This window comes from Sinocyclocheilus rhinocerous, unplaced genomic scaffold (assembly GCF_001515625.1).
Source record: "Sinocyclocheilus rhinocerous isolate Xijiao unplaced genomic scaffold, SAMN03320098_v1.1 scaffold820, whole genome shotgun sequence".
NCBI lineage: Eukaryota > Metazoa > Chordata > Actinopteri > Cypriniformes > Cyprinidae > Sinocyclocheilus > Sinocyclocheilus rhinocerous.
In genome coordinates this window covers 194,340-207,726 of record NW_015670386.1, presented here as the reverse complement: position 1 = coordinate 207,726, position 13,387 = coordinate 194,340, and the positions used below count along the sequence as shown (strand labels likewise).

At 35.7% G+C, this 13,387-nt stretch overlaps 1 protein-coding gene across 1 annotated transcript in view; it reads right to left on the bottom strand.

Moving 5' to 3' along the window:
* Nucleotides 1-4,479: 4,479 nt before the first annotated feature.
* fam20cb (FAM20C golgi associated secretory pathway kinase b) overlaps nucleotides 4,480-13,387 on the bottom strand; it is a 44,730-nt gene continuing 35,822 nt past the window's right edge. The window contains exons 4-10 of the mRNA XM_016546137.1: nucleotides 11,381-11,473; nucleotides 8,340-8,455; nucleotides 6,900-7,080; nucleotides 6,478-6,587; nucleotides 6,287-6,368; nucleotides 6,105-6,164; nucleotides 4,480-5,080 (exon numbers count right to left, since the gene is read on the bottom strand). Coding sequence (XP_016401623.1) covers nucleotides 4,822-5,080; nucleotides 6,105-6,164; nucleotides 6,287-6,368; nucleotides 6,478-6,587; nucleotides 6,900-7,080; nucleotides 8,340-8,455; nucleotides 11,381-11,473 — 901 coding nt within the window. The 3' untranslated portion in view covers nucleotides 4,480-4,821. The remainder of the gene's footprint in view (nucleotides 5,081-6,104; nucleotides 6,165-6,286; nucleotides 6,369-6,477; nucleotides 6,588-6,899; nucleotides 7,081-8,339; nucleotides 8,456-11,380; nucleotides 11,474-13,387) is intronic.

The window sequence follows — 13,387 nt, the reverse complement described above, 5'->3', positions numbered from 1 at the left end:
ATGAAGCAGCTCTCATGAGAAGTGTTTGTGAGTGTGTGTTGGGGAAGTGACCGGCTGCTGCTCAGATGCTCATGTAATGGGCGTACATGACTGGAACTACTGTAAACGTCTGAACCCGGGGCGTGATCAACAAACTCTAGCCACTCATTCACTCTTTGATTCTGGGTGGTCCGGTCCTCGGGATTGGATGTTTTGTTTTGTCCCGTTTCTTTTTATAGTCTGATCCTCTTAACTATATTTGAATGACGAATGAAACATTCACAAACATGTATCTCGTGCCTTTAATCTTAACTCTTTCAGGTTGTTTGTGTTGTGTTGAGTTGTGGCCCCTTGAATCACATATCTCTCGGCAACAACTCTTGGCTTCTGTAGATGCAATCTATAATGCGGCATAATAGCCATAAATTGTGTTTCCGTGACTAAAAAGGGGATGTGTGTTCAAAAGAACATTAAGTGGCATATGAGGGACCGAGAAACACGAGCAAACAGCTCGCGGCGCGAGATGTCTGTGTGTGGCCTCAGATCGATCTCGCTTCCTTGTTTGGACACATGCAGCTCGGACATCTGGGACCGAACTCATTCATTTTTCTTTTTAAATGATACACTTCGTCAAAATTGCCCTTGATATGATATTTTAGCAGGTGAGGCTTGAACAAGGATTCACGTCCCGTTGTTTTGCGTTCGTTCGTTTAAAATGAAGTTTACAAACGCTCATGTGGCGTTTCCAGTCTGAGTGCACAGAGAGTGCGATCTGATAACGGTCCCTGCGGAGTCCCGCTCCGTTCCCATGACGCCGTTTCCTCTGCTGGACCGTCTGCGGCTGCTCTGATCGCTCCAGTCCCTGTCCCCCCAGACCAGACCACTCCACTCCACACAAGACCATTACTGCACCAGCAGAAAAACACTGTGCACCAGGGGCAGACATTAACCAGGGCTTCAGGCAAAACTGCCCCAGATAGTTAAAAGGGCAAAATGACCCTGTCTCCATTTGTATCGAATGTTATAGGTGTATAACATTTAGGCTAATATATTTCATTAGGAATAGCTTACATGCCTAATAGATGCATTCCTCTGAAGTCACTGTAGTAATAAGTAATAAGCTTTTAACATGTTTAGGCCTTTCTTTCTTTCATTATATTTTAAAAATACAAACTACATTAAAATACAGTAATGTAAATGTATTTATTATGTTATATCACAATACATTATTTAATGGTTTGTTTAATTAATATTGATTTTATAATAATATACCAAGTCATAACTGTTACGATTAAAGCCTTATTGATTTTATTAGTAGCCTGTTTAAAGAAAATAATATTTCTTTAATATTCTGAAAATATTTCATCGTACTCATTGTAGAGTTTTTTACAGCACTATTTAGATGCTCACCAGAACCAAAACTACATGTAACACTTTAATAACTCTGTCATAATTTACCTAAAAACATTATTAATGTTTGCATTGCTTTTGCACCCCATTTTGAAAAAGTATACATATTTTTTTAGAGCTGTCAAACGATTAATCGCATCCAAAAGAAAAGTTTTTGTTTACATGATATATGTGTGTGTACTGTGTATATTTATTATGTATATATAAATACACACACATACAGCATATATTTTGAAAATATGTACATGTATTTACATGTGTATATTTATATGCATATAATTTATATTATATATATATATAAACAACATATTTTTCTTAAATATGTATCATGTAAACAAAAACTTTTATTTTGGAAGCGATTTATCGCGATTAATCGTTTGACAGCACCAATTTTTTTCAATTATTGAAAATGATATCTAATTATTTCTGAGGTTCTATTTTAAATACAGTCTAATTTGAGCTTAATGTGTTAAGTAAAGTGGGACAGTGGCCTTCTGGTACAGTGGGACAGCTTTTAATTATCATACCATTATGAGCTAATATATAAAGAACCATGTCATAAAACAGTCCAGACATTTCCTAATCCCTTTAATTGTAACCACTATAGCATAAAATGTTTCTACATTAGCTAGTCTAGATAATTGATCAATTGGAACTATTTAAACAAAAGTACATTTGATCACTTATAGAACAAGCAATTGCTCTAAATGTGATTTTGTAGCAATTAAATAAAAGCAAAGTATTTTCTGTAAATGCTTTTTAGTGATAATGATGTCTAATTTTTTATGAAAAAACAAAAGGGTGAAAAGCAGTGCCTACACAACAAAATCCCCAATGTAAAATTAACTGCTTAACAGTGTTAAAATAATGTCTGTGATGTATTCAAAAGTATATCATTTTTAAAATTAAATTATTATACATAGAACATCTGTAGAAGACCATTTGCTAAATCTCTGTTTATTGCACCATAACCAAGGGGAAAAACTGAAACAAAAAGTCCCAATAAGAGACAAAATATGACAGCAACAGCAAAATATACTGTATTTCTTTGAAAATGTGAAAATACTAACTGTACATATAAAGAAAACAACAAAATGTATGGAACTGTGGTGTAGCCTTGGTATGATAAACCACATTTATTCTGCTGATTACTCTGTCATCTCCACAACCGAGTATTCAAGTATATCTCTAATTGCACAGGCACTGAATTCACATATTTACAGAACTTTTTCAGCAGTTAGTCGAAACGTGTTTGGTAGTACAACAAGGGCTGTAGAGAGCTCAACATAAACACCAACATCCTTCCCACCCTCAACTAAAAAGACACTAAATGTAACAATGTACATGCTATACATACATAAGAAAATAGTTCAATCAGCAAAACTAACATGACCTCTGTGCTTCTGCCAATGACTTTGGGCTACTAAAACCCAAGTGGTAATAACGCTTCAGTTAACTGTCATCTACTGTTTCTTTAAGAGCTGTGTAGTTTCTAAAAACATTTCTTAAAAATCCCAATTTAACGTATTTATTCATTTTCTCAAAATTCTGCAATAGAATGCTAATTCAGAAACAGAGGACTAAAGATGTGTAACTTATACCATCATATAGATCTAAAAAAGCATCATTCACATACTCCTCTGAGCACAACAAAACAGTTTTTCAAAATTTTCGTTTAATAGCATGAAAATTCTACAGTGATTCATAGATTTGACATTATTAATCAGTATCCTTGTGCAATTTGAAGGGCTACATTTTTAGGTCACGTGGGTGGAAATGCAGCAGTCACACTCAACAATATTGATTACTGATATTCGAATGTCCAGTTTTTGATATTGCATTAAATATGACTGAAAAAAATCTGATATGCTGGAAATGATGCGAGTTGTTACATCTTAAGGACATTTCTCTGAAATCCAGTAAACCATCCACTTTTTTCAAAAATATACTGCACATTGTTACTTATCTACTCACATAAGCACAAATACTGCAACTGGTTTAATGCACTAGATGAATCTACCTCTTTGATTTGTAACAGAATTTATGAATGGCATGTTTGGAATAATAAATATGGAACTCAATAAATAACCTCTGATCAGCTATAACAGGGGTGTCAAACTCAGTTCCTGGAGGGCCGGAGCACTGCAGAGTTTTGTTCAAACTCTGCTCCAACACACATAACCACGTAGTTTTCAAATAAGCCTGAAAGACTTGATTAGTTGGATCAGGTGTGTTTAATTAGGGTTGAATCTAAACTCTGCAGGGCTCCGGCCCTCCAGTAATTGAGTTTGACATCCCTGAGCTATAACGTGACAGACAGGACACTTTTGGGAGAAAACTCATATTTCACTCAAAGCATTTTGTCCTAAATAAGGTCAAGAAAAATACATTGCTATATGAAAGCACAGTTCCTCTCATTCCTCCTTGGTATGGAGAGAGTATAAAGCATTTTATTTGAAGACATGAAAGTCCACGTTTATTCAGACAAAGGTGCACACGTCTCGTACAGCGGTGAGAGAGTTTGTGAAGCTGTAGTTCCTCATAAGTTTGAACTGAAATGTTGCCTTCTTTAGCTGCAAAAACGTCAGCCAAACATTCACTGTAGTTGTTGGTCTGTCCTGCACATCCTTTGCTTATTTCTTAAAAAAAAAAAAAAAAAAGTCGCTATAACTTTAAAGTTCAAATAGTTTCCCAGCGGGACAGCAAATACTGGTTTAAATGGAGTACTCATTTAGATCCTTTATAACAGTGGTTCTCAACTGGATTTGCTTTGCATCTCACATTGGACAATATGTGGCAACACAATACAGAACCAAAGGCTGTTTTTTTAATCAAGTAATAATGATAATAATAATAATTCTTATTATTCTTATTATTATTGCTTAGGCCTAATCATATACCAAATTAAATAAACATAAGCAGAATAGGATCTTTTTTTCACTATTGTTTTTTTTTTTTTTTTTGAATAAACTCTAATTATTATTATTAATAATCCATCAATATTTATTTATTATTATTATTTCTGTTGCACTGTATTTTATAAGCTGCAATAATAATACTACTAATAAAAAATACTATTATCATCATTATTTTTATTATAATTATTTGCATTTAAGTGTTGTTTTTTCTTTGCTGTCCACATCAGACAAGCCCATTTTAAGGTGACAATCCACCAGCTGAGAACCACTGTCTGTTACATGTGAAGATCAGCTTCCATTTTGGATGCAGGAAAGCAGAACACCGTCTTTTTCTCTGTGTACTGCGTGTCTTTATTTTAACACATGGTCCATTAGTTGAGGAATGAGTCTTTGGAATTCACTGAATTCAGAAAAGTTTATCAACAAGAGCATCTCTTGCAAGACGTTCATGGTCCATAGAGCTGTGGTGGGACTTCAAAGGAGCCGCCGGGGGCGCCTGATCAGTCTGTGCCCACTACCTTTGTGGGGCTGTGCCCGTGTTCAAGCCCTCCACAAGCAGGTCATCCTCTACTACGTTACTGTAGCCCTCCTTCTCAATGCAGTCGGCCAGTACCTGGAGCACCAGGCGCAGCCGGCGGTCCATGGCCTCCAGATGAGGTCTAATAAGGATGGGTGACAGCGTATCAGTCTGCAGACTTTCCTCCATCAGAGCACTCAGTCTGAACTCCTCCTTAGCCAACAGCTGAAGCCGTAAATGAGTGGACCTCTTCACCCTGAGTCAAACAGAGAGTCAGAATCACTAACCAAAAACCACCAAGTTGTTTCCAATCATTTATGTAATGATTTATCAATGCATTTTCTTGTGGGATGAATTAGGATCAAATTTAGGACATTTTAGGATATTAGTGAATGAATTAGGACATTAGGAAATTAGTTAATAAGTGTTTGCCCACTTTTTCAGCAGCCTTGGAGTATTTTTTCCATTTTTTAAAAGTCTTTGTTAAAGCGTTATAAACCGGGAATCACTCCAACCAGCTATGAGTTGAATCACAACATCACAAAACCTTGATTTGAAGCAAAAAGTTATTTGAAGATCAGGCAAAAAGACAAAGGTACAAGACTGTGTGCTTTGACAGCAGAGGGAAATAACTACAATTACAATTCCATTGCGAATGACATAACTGAATTAAAAAGATGGTGAAATTAAAACTGTTCATTTAAAGTTGTTGATAATATCTATGACCACAATGTATTTTATAAGTTTATTGCAAAATATACATATATACAAAGCCCTCCATTAAATTTGATTGATTTGTTGAAGTATTGTGTAACTTATACCATAGGGAGACTCCCTAGTTTATGTCAGTGCTTCAGGGAAGAGGGTGACTGTACTGCATTATGGGTAATGTAGTTTTTACCATGAATTCTGCTATTTAAAAAAAATGAATTAAAATAATAGCTTTAACAAAACCATCAATTAACAACCTCATAGCCCACAACAGGTCTGTTTATGAGGTTTATAAGATTAGAAGTTCATTGTTAAAAGTCAAGAACCTGAATGTTGTACTCCATTGCAATTAATCACATAATAATAGAATAGATTAATTAAATGACATTTATAAAACAGGTAAACTTTTATAATCCTAATTTTAAAAGATAATTTCAACCATACAAATAGTGAAATTGCAGTTAAATGCGGCTTAATTTGACAGCCTTGATTCAAACAACTTTCGGAATTTCTTATAAAGTGATTGGACAAATATTGAATAATAAGTAATTAATAAAGCAAATACTAACCTGCAGCACTGACTCAAAGGCACCAGTATGGAGAGCTCATCATGAGAATGTTTACCAAAGCTGAAGATTAAAAGAGAAATCAAGAGAAAAATGAATTTTTTATGACAATACTTCACAGCATAAAAAAACGCATATTTACTAATAATGAATTGAAGAAGCTAGTTGTATTATAAGAGTCTTACCCTCTTCCATTATCAAGGTGAATAATGAAAGTTTCATTTCCAAATTTTTCAAATGTCTCATAATGATGACGATCCATATTTCCTTTGAAGATACATAAACATTATTATTCATGCCTTAAATAGCTTGATTGGATTTCAGCTTCAATTTTGCATTCAGAAACAAATGATGCACTTCTGTGAAATCCTCTTACCCATGAGGAAATCAAAAATGGTCATGTCCATGATGTCCAGCAGGCGTGTGCCGCTGTCATAGAGTGGCGTCTGCTTCACCTCTTCGCAGTAATCTGGATCCACCTCCCACCTACAAACACACACACACACACACCTCATTAGCTTACACACACACACTGTACAATGAAAAACAGCACAACATGATGAAGATCACTGTAATAAGACACTAGAGGGCTATCATGATAATCTGAGGAGATAAAACATGTTACATGTTTAATACCCTCCTATTCAGGATTTTATAATGAGTATATCCTGTATTTCAGCCTCTAAATCAATTACTTCAGCACTGTGTGAATGTGTTTCATGCTAAAACAGCTAATCTTTATATATATTCTTGAATTGAATTTAGATAAACAAAGAAAGTGTGCTGTGTGGTCCTCACTCTGCTTTCTTGCGTTTGTGATAGGATCGTCTCCAGGGGTTTCTCCAGGTCCTGCGCTTGGCCAAGGCCAGGTCGGGCAGAAATGCTGCTAAAGAGCCCTCGATCTGGTCAGGCTTCCCACACAGAGCATGCTCAGTGGAGCAGTAGTACGAACATTCACCGTAGAAACAGATGTTATTGGCTGCAGGGATGATAGGGTGTAATAAAACAAACCTCTAAAAATGATGACATACAGTTCATATTTATGATGATCATTTTAAAGTCAACATTAAATTAAAAAAATACCTAATTTACTTCAGTAAGGCATGTTCTGGCCGTATTGTGCATAATTTTGGTGATTTCAAATATAAACATTGGCTACCAGAAATCCCTCACTCTGCCTTTAAATTAAATGTCTTAGTAAAAAATACATGTAAATATAATTAATCAAAAGTAATTAATATAGCAAATATGATGAACCCTCCTTAAGCATTTAGTAAAAAAAGAAGAAAGATTAGATTCGATTTTTAAATAGAAATTTGTCTACTTTACAACACTGTTTGGTTCCTCTAATCAAAAGGGAGAAACAAAAATCAGACTTTTAAACAATTTCAGAGAAAATTATAATCAAAAGGATGAATAATAAGACAATTAAATATTTTTCACAAATTAATCAAACAACATTTTTGTTGAATATCCTGTTTCACCTGGAAACATTATTGTATTGGTTTCGATCAGCATTTCATATTGAGTTTAAATTACTATTTTTAATCATGCAGACTGGAGTAATGGCTGCTGCAAACACAGATTTTCCATCACAACAAATTACATTTTAAAATATATTACAATAAAAAAAATGCTAAAAATGTTACTTTAAATCATTAATATTTCTCAACATAAATTTTTTTACTGTATTTTTGATCAAATTAATGCATTTTTTTTTACAAAAACATTTACAAACATGTAGAAAACTTTTAGAAGGCTCCTGTATATTTTTCAATTTCAGGAGATCATATGGCACAAATCTGAAGTTGGTGTCAAATGAGGTCTCACTTGAAAATGAATTTACCAACAGCGCCATCTATTGGTTGCTTACAATAGTAAGAGAAAATCACAGACTCCTTTGATTTGGTTAAAAAGCACAGAGGAGAAAGTATGCAAAATATGATAATAAAAAAAGACTAGATCTTGCCTCAATTATGCTTGTTTGGGTCAAAACTATTCATTTTAATAAGTTCATTAACTTCACCCTAACACTAACTGATAACCTATTCAGTGCTTATCAATTGCTGGTAACAGAATAGAAGTGAAGTCAGAGAGTGGGACAGTGTGGCCTATTTGCTGCTTACTCTCCCAAGAGAGAGAGAGAGAGAGGAGAGGAGAGGAGAGGAGAGGAGAGGAGAGGAGAGGAGAAGAGAAGAGAAGAGAAGAGAAGAGAAAAGACTTCTGGGTGTTCAGTACCTGGTGAAATGAAAAAGGTTCTCCACAGTTTTTTGTCACGGGTCACATCTCGTATTTCTTTGGTCATATTCACCAGTCGCCCAGTCACTGGCGGCACTCGACGGAAATCCAGGATCCTGTTGATCAATCAGTGAGACATTTTTGTTTTCATAATATGTTCACTTCACATAGGTCATACATTACATACTAGGTTCACTGCTGAGTTACAGGACACAAATTAGTGTAAACATCATGTGTTAGATAAACTAGTGATTATAATTATTATTTTTTGACTGATAAAATATGTGCATACTGTGTACGGATCACACACACACACACACACGCGCACACACACACACACACACACACGCACACGCACACACATATAATTTAAATAGCTATTTGCTCTACTAAATTTATTAACTGAAAATACATTATACATAATGCATAATGTTTTTAATATACATATACATAATGTTACATATAACATTATACAATATACATATAACATTAGTTAATTAACTAACTAAATTAACTTACAATCAAATGACCAAATTCATATAGCAAATTGTTGGACGAAACTATAGTATGCAAAATTGGTACTAACTTTTACCTGTAGAGGGCGCTCAAACTATTCGACATAAAATACATAGATTTTGAATAATAAATTAGTACCCCGTTAAGAGATTAAACTTTTTTTTATTTTCATCGCAACCCTTTTAATTACTGTATATTTCATATTTCATAACTTAGCAAATAATACATTTTTATTCATAATTGATTGTCTCTTTTGACAGAACTGACCTCGAACAAAACTGAATTTATTGTTGAATGTGACAAATGTGTAGAGTGTTTCTTTCTGACTGAACCGGTTATGAGCAAGCGTGGTTTGCTCATCCATGTTTTAAGACCTATTCACCCCGCGTGCAAGTGTAGACCCGCTGCTGACAGGGCAACTTAGAAAAAATCACCCTGAAAACAACTAATGGACGGGGCCTAAGGGATAAAAGCACTTGAAGCTACTAATTGCCCAGTCATGCTGACAGAGATGACAGAGAGAGTTTGTGCGCAGGAGCGTTTTCCTCCTCTCTCGCTGTCCAATGTATAACTCAGAGGGAACTGTGGGGCAAATGAAAAGCTGTCTTTTCAAACCACTCGTCTCCCTCAATCCTGACTTTCTCCCCAAAGCCACGCTAATTCCCATCGACTAAAATCAGATAATTAATGGTACGTTGTCAGATATAGCCGTGGTGGGCTTGCGAGGACAGAGAGGCCCACTGGGTGATGGTGCTTTAAAATAGAAATAACAACCTGCACTTTTGTCTAACCCAGATGAACTTTATTTAGAAAAGCTGGTGTTTTTTTGCGTTCTTGGTCTGCGCTTTCTACCCACACACATGCCTGTGTGTACCGACTAGATTTTACTCCCGACCAGATGTGTAGATGGAAGTGAGGCGGACCAGGCCGGTCTGGGCCGGGCCGGGCCAGCTGAATGATTATATTGTGCCTGAGACTCACGCTGGGTTTATTCTGGCTCACACTCACACTGCTGGAGAGGAGAGGCGGAGTGCTTGACAGAGAACAGCACAGGACAACACAACACAACACAACACGCCAGTCAAGTGAGGGACCTCCATAGAGTGGACCAAGGTCATCACTAAAATTCACTAATTGTTATGGCTGGGCCCCCTCTCCCTAGGTTCTATTACAGAGGACATTACACTCCAAAAATCATCACCTTGTTTTTAAAAATATTCTTAAAAAATAATAGAATAATAAAGATAAATAATATTTAAATAAAATAAATATGCGAGAATCAAAAAAAAAAGACAATAGGATTCAAATTTTATTTTAACATTTATTTATTATACCTAAAACTGTATTATTATATTATATTATATTATATTATATTATATTATATTTAAGGTTTTTGAAAGACGTCTCATACTTACCAAGGCTGCATTTATTTGATTAAAAATATTAATATAGTGAAATATTCTTACAATTTAAAATAACTGTTTTCTTTGTAAATATATTTTAAAACATTATTTACATTTTCCATTATTTAAATGACTTATTTCTGTTGTGCAGCTTAATATTTTAGTGGAAACCTTGATACATTTTTTGTCAGGATTCTTTAGAATTTATTTGAAATTGACTTTTTTTGTAACATTATAAATTTCTTTACTGTCACATTTTATTACATTAATGCATCTTTGCTGAATAAAAGCTGCATTTATTTCTTAAAAAAATAATCTTGACCCCATTTCCAAGAAAAAAATATCGTCTTATATTCGGGACAATACGGTATATACTTTTTCCCAAGCAATTTGTTATTTTTGTCCATTGCGCCTCCTCTTCGACAGGGCCTGGGACAATGTTTCCGGCTGTCCACCCCCGTCTGATCACATTGATAAGGAGAAAACGAGACGAGAATGGAAATAAACTATAATGGCAATAAATCCCAGAGTCTCAGCTCACAATCGGGGAAAATCTGACTCATATAGCAAACAACCAATAAACTCGACTGAAATGAGCTGACAAGGACAGATGTACACCCGGGTTACACGGGTTATTGTGGCTGACACAAATGAAAGTCTCTCAATCACTGCCATTCATCAGAACGGTAATCACCTATAAGGAGACATTGCTGGATGGAGCTCGATTGGTGATCAGATACTGACGGATGTGTTTGTGCTCATTCAGAGTTAGTCATTATGTTCTCTCTGGATTTGGTGTTTATGAGTGTTAAACTGCAGGTTTCTGACTGCTTACTGCCCCGAGATACATTCACATGCTGTACTTTCACACATACATATAAACACAAGTTCAAACGTGCTGAAAACATGCAGGACACACCACAAGCGTTACACATTCACACGCACACAAAACATTCTTGCACAAATAAATGCGGCCCCACAGGTTCATATACACAAGCAGGCAAACACTTTTACAAGTGGCATGTGGTGGATGTATACATACACATATAGATTCAGGGGAAGACAAACATCTCACACACACTCTATTCATGCCAGACGAGGCTGATATTTACAGCCCGTTACCTGTCTAGATGATATGCTGCGATCTCAGCATTGTGCCTCTCGAAATCGGAGAAGTAGAAGAAGTCTGGGGGTGTCTCCTGCTCCCGTGTCTGCCTGCAAGGCAAAGGTTAATCTGCTGTAAGTCCCTTTCATCAACAAAGCCATAATCGCAGCCCTAGCCCTTGAAACTAAAGCCACCCTGTCAAGAAAACTTTAAGAGAGACGCCCCTCCATTATTTCTGAATTGATGCCTAGAAGAAAATGTCTTAACATATTTTTCAAAATACCTTATTTTATTACTTACTCACTTAAAAATAACCGAAGGAACCAAGAAAACAGAAAAGCAACGCGAGTTACAAATGCTGCAATGCTAATAGCGTAATGCTAACGACTTTTCTATTAAAGACCATGAAATTGCTTGAAGAACATAGTTTTCCTTCCTGTATTGATGTATTTCCTATGGAATGAGGTTGTTTGGACGAAACATATCAAATAGCTTGTCCTTTTAAAAAAAAAAAAATCAATGAACCATGATCTGCTAGTTGCTATTGTTAGTGAGTTGCAAAAAAACTGTGAAGTGCAGACAGTTAATTTTGTTAGCATTTAGGATTACACTAGCATAAAGCTAACTGACCTGGATTTAAAGCCACAAAACTCATATAAGGTCTTTAAGAACATCCAAAATTATGATATTGTACATGAGCAGTTAATAACAGACCAAACAATATGAAAACAATATCGTTTAATCAATACTTGTAGGTCAATGGAGGACATATCAAGTTCCAGGCAAACATTTCTCTACAGACAAGAGCCAGAGGAACTATTTTTAACCAACAGCCTGACTTCATACGGTCCCGCTGAAATGCTTTCAGCAGACTCAATTTCAAACATACTTGAGAGTTCTCTCTCCTCTCTTCCCTTCTCTCTCTCTCTCTGTGAGTGCTGTCCAAATGTCAGAACAATTAAATGCAGCTAGGATCTCTCCTTTCTCGACAGTCTTAATCATGCGAGAAGACGGTTCAAAACAATAACTTTTCTGGGAAGTGAATCGTGTCACACCCCAACGTCTTTGTGGCAAACCGAACCAGTCTGAACCGAAGACAAGGTAGCTGGCGTGAAGAGTGCCAGCTCTGTAATGGAAACAAAATCAGGCATTCAGTATCGTCCTCAGCTGGCAGCAGTCGTTCAAGACACGCTCACCGATCGTTAAATAACACAGCATGGGACCTGCCAAACGAGAGTCTCCAACTTCACATTCTTCTGCCGTCCGCTCCTCGGAGCCCTGGATAATATCGCTCTACTCGCCAACTGAGAACCTCTTTTCAGGCATGAAGAGAATTAAAATGGATTTGTGTTTCTGCCGGAAGAAACAGGCCTACTACTGCAACGAACCCAGAAGCGTTCTTGTGATGAACTCATTGGACCCTTGCACCCAGACGCTCAGATGTTTAATTGGCAGAGAAGTGTGTACGGGTGTTTCTTTTGGCCCTGTGGACTTTAAGAAAATAAACTCCCCTAAAACACTTATCACTCTCACTAATTTGTCCACTAACAGCAAATGGCAGTGTATTTACAATTATACATTTTAAATATTTACACAAAATACTTCTAATATATACTAAACATTTTCACAAAATTACAGCCTGACTGGGAAATGCACAATAAAAATGTTCCATTCACAAGAAATATTTCTTCACACATTACAATGACTCATATTTCATCTCAAGCTCTTCACTGACTCGGTAAACAAGTACACCAATATTACAAAGATTTTTAATAGGTGCAAAACTGTTGGTTGCGATAAACATTATGTCAATCAACAGGGCCATGGTTGTAATTTGTGTAGTTGCAGCAGATCATAATATTTTCACTCATTAAATAGGATTTATATGAAAGATTTCATCAGTTTAAAAAGGTAATAATATTTTCACAATGGATTGTCATGTTTTAAGATTACAAAAAATAATATCATTAATCAAAAGCTTGGTGTCAATATGAAAGAAATTAATACTTTTATTCAGCAAAAAT